General features: G+C 47.3%; 1 protein-coding gene across 6 annotated transcripts in view; it reads right to left on the bottom strand.

Moving 5' to 3' along the window:
* Positions 1 to 12,572, bottom strand: part of ASXL2 (ASXL transcriptional regulator 2) — an 82,719-nt gene that overhangs the window by 41,794 nt on the left and 28,353 nt on the right. For 4 of the 6 annotated variants that reach the window (XR_012689504.1, XR_012689505.1, XM_075201080.1 and 1 more), the window contains exon 4: positions 9,694 to 9,850. Coding sequence is in view for 4 of the 6 variants with exons in the window: in XM_075201080.1 (XP_075057181.1) it covers positions 9,694 to 9,850 (157 nt within the window). In the remaining 2 variants the exon portion in view is untranslated. Of the gene's footprint in view, positions 1 to 3,863; positions 3,892 to 4,429; positions 4,531 to 9,693; positions 9,851 to 12,572 lie in introns of those variants that run through there. The other 2 variants (XM_075201084.1, XM_075201082.1) reach the window with 2 other exon arrangements.

Genomic DNA, 12,572 nt, shown 5'->3' with positions numbered 1-12,572 from the left:
CGCCCTGGGGGGTATTAAAGCTTTCCTGTCCAGAAATCATGAAGCACTACCTATGTATCCTATTAGCCTTTGCCTCATAAATCCCTCTTTGTTTTTGACAAAAATATGTGCTCCCTGACCGGTACTTCGCTGCTGAGCAGGAACACAGACAGCGCTGACCATATATGAAGCGGGAGACTCCTCACTGATAATAGCAGTGATTTAGGACGTAATATAAATGTTATGTGACGGGACTGATGTAGTATTCTGGTACTGTCAGAGCGGTCCATTGCACCGTCTCCTTTCTACAAAAATATCACTAAAATTACCTTTTACTATTCTTAAAAGTGCTTTATTTAGAATCCTGTCTGGATAGGTCACTGACATGAATGAGGAGTGTAGAGACCCCCTCCAATTATATGAACCAGGAGATTGTAGCACCGGATGACACAATTGCCCGGTCTCCTCCAATAGACCATAGCAAGGTTCATATCTGCTACTGGGACGTTCCTCCATAAACTATGCGTCTCGTTATACAGCGAGGCGGGAAAATCAGAGGGAACAACTCCCCCTTTCACAAACATTTTGGTTTTCTACTAAACTACTGCTCGGTTTAACCTCATTTCTGGTTTAAATGAAAGGTGAGAGGGACACAGAGACGTGACTATTTTATCTGTAACTATTATATCTATGTCACTACTGTATCTATAGCACTATTATATCTATATCACTATTATATCTATGTCACTATTATATAAGTCATTATCGAATCTACAGTCATGGCCAAAAGTCTTGACACAAATATTATTTTTTGCAGTCTGCTGCCTCTGTTTTTATGATGGCAATTTGCATATACTCCAGAATGAAATGAAGACTGATCACAAGAATTGCAATTAATTTCAAAGTCTCTCTTTGCCATGACAATGAACTTTATCCCCAAAACAACATTTCCACTGCATTTCAGCCCTGCCACAAAAGGACCAGCTGACATCAGGTCAGTGATTCTCTCGTTAACACAGGTGAGAGTGTTGACGAAGACAAGGCTGGAGATCACTCTGTCATGCTGATAGAATAATAGACCGGAAGCTTTAAAAGGCGGGTGGTGCTTGAAATCATTGTAACTGCAAGACAACACGTGCAGTCATCATTGCTTTGCACAAAAAGTGCTTCACAGGCAAGGATATTGCTGCTAGTTAGATTGCACCTAAATCAACCATTTATCGGATCATCAAAAACTTCAAGGAGAGAAGTTCAGTAGTTGTGAAGAAGGCTTCACGCCGCCCAAGAAGGTCCAGCAAGTGCCAGGACGTCTTCTAAAGTTCATTCAACTGCGGGATTGGGGCACTACCAGTGCAGAGCTTGCTCAAGAACGGCAACAGGCAGGTGTGAGTGCATCTGCACGCCCAGTGAGGCGAAGACTTTTAGAGGATGACCTGGTGTCAAGATGGCCAGCAAAGAAGCCACTTCTCTCCAGGAAAAACATCAGGGACAGACTGATATTCTGCTAAAGGTACAGGGATTGGACTGCGGAGGACTGGGGTAAAGTCCTTTTCTCTGATGAATCTCCTTTCAGATTGTTTGGGGCATCTGGAAAAATCGCTTATTCGGAGAAGGAAAGGTGATCGCTACCATCAGTCCTGTGTCATGTCAACAGTAAATCTTCCTGAGACCAATCATTTGTGTGGTTGAGACCATTCATGTGTGGGGTTGCTTCTCAGCTAAGGGAGTAGGCTCACTCACAATTTTGCTTAAGAACACAGCCATGAATCAAGAATGGTACCAAAACATTCTCCAAGAGCAACTTCTCCCAACCATCCAAGAACAGTTCGGTGATGATGCCTTCTCCAGCGTGATGGAGAACCTTGACATAAGACAAACGTGATAACTAAGTGGCTCGGGCATCAAAACATTGAAATTTTGGGTGCATGGCCAGGAAACTCCCCAGACCTTAATCCCATTGAGAACTTGTGGTCAATCCTCAAGAGGCGGGTGGACAAACAAAAACCCACAAATTCTGACAAACTCGAAGCATTGATTAGGCAAGAATGGGCGGCCATCAGTCAGTATGTGGCCCAGAAGTTGATTGACAGTATGCCAGGGCGAATTGCAGAGGCCTTCAAAAAGAAGGGTCAACACTACAAATATTGACTCTTCGCATAAACTTAATGTAATTGTTAATAAAAGCCTTTGATACTTATGAAATGCTTGTAATATTACTTCAGTATAACATAGCAACATCTGACAAAAAGGTCTAAAAACACTGAAGAAGCAAACATGGTGAAAACCAATACTTGTGTCATTCTCAAAACTTCTGGCCATGACTGTATTTACCTATTATATCTATGTCACTACTGTATCTCTATCAGGTAAGTATAGTAAATATCCAGCTTGCAGATGGTATAAGTAAAGCCTGCGATGTGACACAGATATATCTAGGATGATACAAGTCACAGGGTAGTCGTGTAACCAGCGGTAGCACACAGCTGGGCGGGTCACCTTCCTCTCCTTACACTAGCTGAGGAACTACAGGGTGACCTGTATTCTCCTTATAATACATGAGAAGTAGTTATGTTAGTGCGCAGGTTACTGACAGCTTGGCACACAGCTGTGTGGCACTGTGACAGGATGCTGCGGGGGCGGGTGTGTAGTATCAGTAACATGTATTATCTCTGTCTCTCCGGCATGGACGAGGTATGGCCTATTACGGCCACCGTAGTTATAAATATGAGAAGGGTCATTCACAGCTCTGTATACCAGGATTCACACCATTCATCATGCAATACTGGGAGGCACAGTGGTTAGCATTGCTGCCTCACAACATCCAATTGCCAGTTCTGTATTGGAGAAACAGGGGATCCCCAGGATGAATGGCTGCATGTGGCCTTCTCAATACGCCGGTTAGGAGGAGGGGTCACCATAGGAGGTCATGAAGCAAGATATTAGAAGTCACCTTTAAATGGTCACGGAACTCCTTGTGACTTCTAATATCCTTATTTTCAACAGCTGGGGGTAAATGATTCCCTATAACATAAATACACATCACACCTGCTATTCAATATACTATACATAAGGCCTAAGGAGCAGAGGATTATACAGCTTGTCCTATGACAGGACTTAGTGATCCCCCCCATCCGTCACACCCTCCTGGTAATGTGACCCATAGAGCATAATGATGTCACAGAGGGTCACTGCCAACTCAGGGAAAGCCGGGACGAGGCTGAGCCACGAATAGCCCATTAGGGCCCACAGCAGCTCGTGTGACAAAGCTGCAATAAGACCAGACTACGGCAGCTGCACACAGATCTCTTACCTCCTCCATCCTAAGGTGTCAGACTGCTGGCGGAGGAGCAGCTCGTGTGACAAAGCTGCAATAAGACCAGACTACGGCAGCTGCACACAGATCTCTTACCTCCTCCATCCTAAGGTGTCAGACTGCTGGCGGAGGAGCAGCTCGTGTGACAAAGCTGCAATAAGACCAGACTACAGCACACAGATCTCTTACCTCTGTCCATCCACAGGTGTCAGACTGCTGGCAGAGGAGCAGCTCGTGTGACAAAGCTGCAATAAGACCAGACTACGGCAGCTGCACACAGATCTCTTACCTCTGTCCATTCTCAGGTGTCAGACTGCTGGCAGAGGAGCAGCTCGTGTGACAAAGCTGCAATAAGACCAGACTACAGCACACAGATCTCTTACCTCCGTCCATTCTCAGGTGTCAGACTGCTGGCAGAGGAGCAGCTCGTGTGACAAAGCTGCAATAAGACCAGACTACAGCACACAGATCTCTTACCTCTGTCCATTCTCAGGTGTCAGACTGCTGGCAGAGGAGCAGCTCATGTGACAAAGCTGCAATAAGACCAGACTACAGCACACAGATCTCTTACCTCCGTCCATTGTCAGGTGTCAGACTGCTGGCAGAGGAGCAGCTCGTGTGACAAAGCTGCAATAAGACCAGACTACAGCACACAGATCTCTTACCTCCTCCATCCTCAGGTGTCAGACTGCTGGCAGAGGAGCAGCTCGTGTGACAAAGCTGCAATAAGACCAGACTACAGCACACAGATCTCTTACCTCCTCCATCCTCAGGTGTCAGACTGCTGGCAGAGGAGCAGCTCGTGTGACAAAGCTGCAATAAGACCAGACTACAGCACACAGATCTCTTACCTCCGTCCATTGTCAGGTGTCAGACTGCTGGCGGAGGAGCAGCTCGTGTGACAAAGCTGCAATAAGACCAGACTACAGCACACAGATCTCTTACCTCCTCCATCCTCAGGTGTCAGACTGCTGGCGGAGGAGCAGCTCGTGTGACAAAGCTGCAATAAGACCAGACTACGGCAGCTGCACACAGATCTCTTACCTCCTCCATCCTAAGGTGTCAGACTGCTGGCAGAGGAGCAGCTCGTGTGACAAAGCTGCAATAAGACCCGACTACAGCACACAGATCTCTTACCTCCGTCCATTGTCAGGTGTCAGACTGCTGGCGGAGGAGCAGCTTGCACAGCTTTCTCTGTCAATATACGTTTAATCTTGTGCTCATATAAGGAAATGGTGGTTTCTACATATCTGTTTCCTGTTTCTGACACTAATGTGTATCGCAGTGCTGGCTGTGATCTACAGGGAGCGTGTACAAAGATACAGTGTCCAAGACACAGCTAGGCACGGTGTGTCCAATCACACAGCCTAACGTGCACACTACTGCGGGACAAACACAACAATCAGCACAAGTCATGACATAGTCCAATGGGAGGCATTGGGTGATAGAAGGGGCTTCCACTTTTGCACAAACATGTCGCAGCGAGATTTTGTGGGATGTGACTTCTCTCATTGATCCACCATGTCTGGGACGCTGGACGCCGTGGCTTATCCTATAAGGGGGACGCACTTTGCACTCTGGCGGGACACTTCCCCCAACGTAATATAAATAGTCACATACATGCGTTAGGCTAACAGCTACTTGATAATCTTTTAGAACCAGGCTAGTAGAGGTCTTCACCAGTAGCAGTCGCCTTTCCCGTAGAAATGGACTTGTTCGGAGGTACTTGGATGCCCCCAGGACTTAACTCTAGGGTAGTAAAAGCTTATCAGGATAACTGTAGTGCAGGATGGAAGGTAAACAGAATACAGAGGGCACGTACCAAGGACTGGCTAAAGGTCAGGGCACGTAACACACAGGGGTAAACAGGCAGAGGTCACAGGCAATCCGCGAATCAGGTCAAATGCGGAGTATCCACAGGACAGAGCTGGTCAGCAATTGTGCAGCACCTAGAGGCTATAACCGGCAGGGAGGCTAAGCCCTCCCTGTCTTAAGTAGTAATACTAACCAATCAGAAGCCATTGCTCCAGTGAATAGTATTTAGCCCTAGGAAGTGACTAAGTTACAACTAAAGCACACGCGCCCAGCTGCCCACAGTTGCCGGCACCCGGCGCTGGCAAGGAAAGTGTTCCGGCCATTGTCATGGTGACGGCCAGGACGGAGCAGAAGGAAGTGACGTCCTGGCTGTTGCCATGACAGTCGGGATGCCGACAGAAGAAGTGATCTGCGGATCATAACAACATGTAATAATGCCCCAGAGTCCATACGTCACTGTGTCTGGACTGAGCAGAGACGTTTTACTATGTGGGTGCAGGTGGATATTCCGGGAGCAGTACTCAGACATACACTACACTGATAAATAAGCGCACTAAGGGCTAGATTTACTAAGCTGCGGGTTTGAAAAAGTGGAGATGTTGCCTATAGCAACCAATCAGATTCTAGCTTTCATTTATTTAGTACCTTCTACATAATGACAGCTAGAATCTGATTGGTTGCTATAGGCAACATCCCCACTTTTTCAAACCCGCAGCTTAGTAAATCTAGCCCTAAGTGTACGAGATCTTTACTGTTTAGCCAGACATGGGGGAGGGGTGTACATAATTCACCGCCAGCCCCTCACACCCAATGTGTGGTTATCTATCCACCTCTAACGTACATACACCGGGAGGAGAAGTGACCCCTCAGGACATACAATATCCAGAACCCATTTCACAACTTTCTCTAGTCTTAATGTAATATATTTAATACAATATTCCATTTCCAGCTCTGACCCAGGACAGGGAATCAGCCGATTCCATCGCCCAATTTAGTGACTGAATTACTGACACAGTGAAAAGACCACAGACATACAGGGCCTGATTCAAAACCAACAGAAATTGCGTTTCTTTTTAAAACGCACATATATCGGGTATACTCATGTCCGTAGTCAGCAAGGAGCGGATCTGAAAATACGTCTGTATATGATCCGCTCTGCTCTAGCAGACAATACACTGCAGGGTGTGTGCAATACATATGTGGCAAAGAACGTCACCAAAGAATGTACAGAAAAAATAATCTCACTCAATGTCACCTGGTAATAATATAGTCATCAAAACACTAACAAAAAAATTTTCCCCTCATAAAATACATTTATTAGGATGTTATTAATGTCTACTGTACATAAAATACACGTTTACAGCTGCTCCTGATTACAAACACATGTTCTAGCTGTATACACAGCCGTCATCACTAGTAATCAGCACTTACACCCGATCTGTAGCTGGTACAAGTGATAGGACAGATAACCATGTATCTTAGAGATGGCCAGAGCTTGGACCAAACACTGCTGTGTGCACCAGCTTGGCATGTCCTTACTGTACATGGACTTCATACATCCGCCCAGTACCCTTTCCCATTCCACCCCTGATATCATAGTCTGTAGTAGGGGATGAAGATGGATCGGACGTTGCTGCGCCCTCTAGTGTACAGTCTGGAATGGGGCATGTGTACAGTGGTTTTGCGCAAATTACGGCATGTACCAGCATTTACATTCCTTAATGATTCAGGCCCAGTATTCAGTCCCTAATACACCACAGTATGTCGTATAATGTTATATTTACTGGCATCCTTCCTCTAGTGGATCTATGTCTGATGCATCTATATGGGCCTGACACAAAGCTATGCGGTTAATATTACTAATAATAATAAAGGTATAATAAGCTGATTTACTCATCTTGTGATTTTGTTTTAGATTTATTTTGTAACCAGGGGTGCACCTAATGAGTCTCGCCCCATATTATTAACATGTACCCATTACCTTCACATATTTTGTGCGCTGAACCGATATTCATGTGAGCGCAGTTGTTATTTAATAACGTGGTGCAATGTACTGTAACCTACAGCATCCTGATTGGTTGTTATGGGTTACACGTGTCAGTAGTGCCTCAGTTGTGACATCATCTCTCTACTTCCCATGAATGCTGAATCCGCTCACACAATGGCCTCCTCTGTGTGTAGCCAAACTGAACACTTTAAATCCAGGTTACACTGGACCTATTTGTGTTGGATCAAGTGTAATCACAAAGCATACTGTAAGGATGTCTATGTATAGTAAGCTCTCCTGCCTGGCTATGTAGTAGGTTATCTACGTCTCAGTGCCCTTTAGTGGAGAGTAAGCTCACTGTACCAGGACCAGAGGGTATCCAGCTGATCATTATGTGCACTGGGGACCACACATTGTACTATATAGAGATTATTACAGGTGTGGTCACTTCCTCCTGCTCCTCAGCAGTCACAGCAGAGAAGCAGCTTTCCATAAGACACAAACCAACCCCCACCTCTGCCCATCCGCCCTGTGGCCACATTCCCGGAACATAGCGCCTCTCTCTGAACGGAACACAGCGCGGGATTTGTTTCATGGCCGCCATCTTTACCAGACTAGGTACAAACCCGCCTGATGCAGAGGCCCAGCGGTCTAAGACACATAACAACCCTACTAAGCATGTGACTTCATATCAGAAGCTGACCAGTCAGTGGCTGCGGGATGTACCATGTGAGGGGAGTGGCTGCATGCTGTAGGATGTACCATGTGTTCATGTGGGGGAGTGGCTGCATGCTGTAGGAAGTACCATGTGTTCATGTGGGGGAGTGGCTGCATGCTGTAGGATGTACCATGTGTTCATGTGGGGGAGTGACTGCATGCTGTAGGATGTACCATATGTTCATGTGGGGGAGTGACTACATGCTGTAGGATGTACCATATGTTCATGTGGGGGGAGTGGCTGCATGCTGTAGGATGTACCATATGTTCATGTGGGGGAGTGACTGCATGCTGTAGGATGTACCATATGTTCATGTGGGGGAGTGACTGCATGCTGTAGGATGTACCATATGTTCATGTGGGGGGAGTGGCTGCATGCTGTAGGATGTACCATGAGTTCATGTGGGGGGAGTGGCTGGATGCTGTAGGATGTACCATGAGTTCATGTGGGGGGAGTGGCTGCATCCTGTAGGATGTACCATGAGTTCATGTGGGGGGAGTGGCTGCATGCTGCAGGATGTACCATGAGTTCATGTAGGGGGAGTGGCTGCATGCTGTAGGATGTACCATGAGTTCATGTGGGGGGAGTGGCTGCATGCTGTAGGATGCATCATATGTTCATGTGGGGGGAGTGGCTGCATGCTGTAGGATGTACCATGAGTTCATGTGGGGGGAGTGGCTGCATGCTGCAGGATGTACCATGAGTTCATGTAGGGGGAGTGGCTGCATGCTGTAGGATGTACCATGTGTTCATGTGGGGGGAGTGGCTGCATGCTGTAGGATGTACCATGCGTTCATGTAGGGGGAGTGGCTGCATGCTGTAGGATGTACCATGAGTTCATGTGGGGGGAGTGGCTGCATGCTGTAGGATGTACCATGAGTTCATGTGGGGGAGTGGCTGCATGCTGTAGGATGTACCATGAGTTCATGTGGGGGGAGTGGCTGCATGCTATAGGATGTACCATGCGTTCATGTGGGGGGAGTGGCTGCATGCTGTAGGATGTACCATGAGTTCATGTGGGGGGAGTGGCTGCATGCTGCAGGATGTACCATGAGTTCATGTAGGGGAAGTGGCTGCATGCTGTAGGATGTACCATGCGTTCAAGTGGGGGGAGTGGCTGCATGCTGTAGGATGTACCATGCGTTCATGTGGGGGGAGTGGCTGCATGCTGTAGGATGCACCATGCGTTCATGTGGGGGGAGTGGCTGCATGCTGTAGGATGTACCATAAGCCATGTGGGGGAGTGGCTGCATGCTGTAGGATGTACCATAAGCCATGTGGGGGGAGTGGCTGCATGCTGTAGGATGTACCATGCGTTCATGTGGGGGGAGTGGCTGCATGCTGTAGGATGTACCATGAGTTCATATGGGGGGAGTGGCTGCATGCTGTAAGATGTACCATGAGTTCATGTGGGGGGAGTGGCTGCATGCTGTAGGATGAACCATAAGCCATGTGGGAAGAGTGGCTGCATGCTGTAGGATGTACCATGCGTTCATGTGGGGGGAGTGGCTGCATGCTGTAGGATGTACCATGCGTTCATGTGGGGGGAGTGGCTGCATGCTGTAGGATGTACCATGCGTTCATGTGGGGGGAGTGGCTGCATGCTGTAAGATGTACCATGAGTTCATGTGGGGGGAGTGGCTGCATGCTGTAGGACGTACCATGTGTTCATGGGGAGGGGGGGCGGAGTGGCTGCATGCTGTAAGATGTACCATGAGTTCATATGGGGGGAGTGGCTGCATGCTGTAGGACGTACCATGTGTTCATGTGGGGGGAGTGGCTGCATGCTGTAGGACGTACCATGTGTTCATGGGGAGGGGGGGGAGTGGCTGCATGCTGTAGGACATACCATGTGGCCATGGGGGGGGGGGGGATTCTTACCTTTTCTCTTCCAGCAGCTCCTTGTCCTGTCCCTGTTACTGGCTGCACTGGTGCTGCTGCTGGAGCTGCTCCGCTCGGAGCTCTGCGTATCGGACTGAGGGTCGCTGCTGTCTTCTGAGTAGTCTGAGAGACCCTTCACCACGTCAGCCACGTCCTTCTGTAGGGAACAGAACACACTGTAACAGGACGGTCTTATCCAATAAAACATCCTACAATCAGGAAGAACTGGGTCAGTGATGACTAGATGGATCCTAATGTAGTTCTCCGTCACACCCGCTGCCACAGACCACAGGTAAACGTAGGAGAGCGATAAACAGAAGCTGAGGGGCCGGCAACAGATCAGGCCGTTCTCATTTCTTAAGGATCTGATGCCATATACACTGACCACAAGCTTCCCGGACATGTCTTCTACAGGCCCCTGCTATGACACACTAGTGTACCATTTACTGCGTAGTATTGGACCTGATGAGACGTCCTGGAACACGTGGTCAGTGTAGACGTTATACTAACGATATACTGATGGTGGGAGCAGACTGGTGCTCACATGTGATTATACTGCCATCTATTACCAGCTTCCCAATCTCTCTCCAGCGCTCTCCTACATGTACATACAGCTTACATGTCACCACACAGAGTACTGCAGGAGAATAAGTCCAATGCACATTGCAAAAACCTTCTTTGGAGGCACCAAGTGCCTCGATTTCCCCCACAATGGAAGATGTTTGAAGAGCACGATGGGGCAGGCAGCAGAGGAGCAGCAGACTGCACTGGAAAATGGTAGGAGATGGGGGGTCACGTAGTAGGTGCACTGGTGCGACTAGTCTGCCGGAGTAGTGAAGACAGCAGATCTCATTGTGTGGACATTAATGATAAGAGGGTGGAGAGGACGGTTAATGTGGTTATTACTTACACCCTGCAAAACAACCAGATCTGATCTAGTGGATATGGCAACATGCCCCATTATTATATTGTGATTCACCTGGCATCTTCCACTTCTGCTTGGCCTGAGGCCTTGTGGCTTTATATTGTGACTGTATGGGGTGAGACACCCTCTGTATGTCTGGGATCTACTATCCAGATGCTTACTTTATATTGTCACTGTATGGGGTGAGACACCCTCTGTATGTCTGGGATCTACTATCCAGGACACTTACTTTATATTGTCACTGTATGGGGTGAGACACCCTATGTATGTCTGGGATCTACTATACAGATGCTTGGGACGTGTGGCTTTATATTGTCACTGTATGGGGTGAGACACCCTATATATGTCTGGGATCTACTATCCAGGATGCTTGGGACGTGTGGCTTTATATTGTCACTGTATGGGGTGAGACACCCTCTGTATGTCTGGGATCTACTATACAGATGCTTGGGACTTGTGGCCTTATATTGACACTGTATGGGGTGAGACACCCTATGTATGTCTGGGATCTACTATAGAGATGCTTGGGACTTGTGGCCTTATATTGACACTGTATGGGGTGAGACACCCTATGTATGTCTGGGATCTACTATCCAGATGCTTGGGACTTGTGGCCTTATATTGACACTGTATGTATGTCTGGGATCTACTATCCAGATGCTTGGGACTTGTGGCCTTATATTGACACTGTATGGGGTGAGACACCCTATGTATGTCTGGGATCTACTATACAGATGCTTGGGACGTGTGGCTTTATATTGTCACTGTATGGGGTGAGACACCCTCTGTATGTCTGGGATCTACTATACAGATGCTTGAGACTTGTGGCCTTATATTGTCTCACTGTATGGGGCGAGACACCCTATATATGTCTGGGATCTACTATCCAGGAAGCTTTTGACTTTATATTGTCACTGTATGGAGTGAGACACCCTATGTATGTCTGGGATCTACTATACAAATGCTTGGGACTTTATATCGTCACTGTATGGGGTGAGACACCCTATGTATGTCTGGGATCTATCCAGATACTTGGGACATGTGGCTTTATATTGTCACTGTATGGGGTGAGACACCCTATGTATGTCTGGGATCTACTATCCAGGACGCTTAAGACTTTATATTGTCACTGTATGGGGTGAGACACCCTATATATGTCTGTGATCAACTATACAGATGCTTGAGACTTGTGGCTTTATATTGTCTCACTGTATGGGGCGAGACACCCTATGTATGTCTGGGATCTATTATCCAGGACGCTTACGACTTTATATTGTCTCACTGTATGGGGTGAGACACCGTATATATGTCTGGGATCTACTATCCAGGACGCTTACTTTATATTGTCACTGTATGGGGTGAGACACCCTATATATGTCTGGGATCTACTATCCAGATGCTTGGGACTTGTGGCTTTATATTGTCACTGTATGGGGTGAGACACCCTATGTATGTCTGGGATCTACTATCCAGGACGCTTAAGACTTTATATTGTCACTGTATGGGGTGAGACACCCTATATATGTCTGGGATCTACTATACAGATGCTTGGGACTTGTGGCTTTATATTGTCACTGTATGGGCGTGTGACACCCTATATATGTCTGGGATCTACTATACAGATGCTTGGGACTTGTGGCTTTATATTGTCACTGTATGGGGTGAGACACCCTATATATGTCTGGGATCTACTATCCAGGACGCTTACTTTATATTGTCACTGTATGGGGTGAGACACCCTCTGTATGTCTGGGATCTATTATCTAGATGCTTGGGACTTGTGGCTTTATATTGTCACTGTATGGGGCGAGACACCCTATGTATCTCTGGGATCTACTATCCAGGACGCTTACTTTATATTGTCACTGTATGAGGTGAGACACCCTCTGTATGTCTGGGATCTACTATACAGATGCTTGGGACTTGTGGTTTTATATTGTCACTGGATGGGGTG

Source organism: Mixophyes fleayi, chromosome 3 (genome assembly GCF_038048845.1).
Source record: "Mixophyes fleayi isolate aMixFle1 chromosome 3, aMixFle1.hap1, whole genome shotgun sequence".
Taxonomy (NCBI): domain Eukaryota; kingdom Metazoa; phylum Chordata; class Amphibia; order Anura; family Limnodynastidae; genus Mixophyes; species Mixophyes fleayi.
This window is presented reverse-complemented; position numbering and strand designations above follow the sequence as displayed.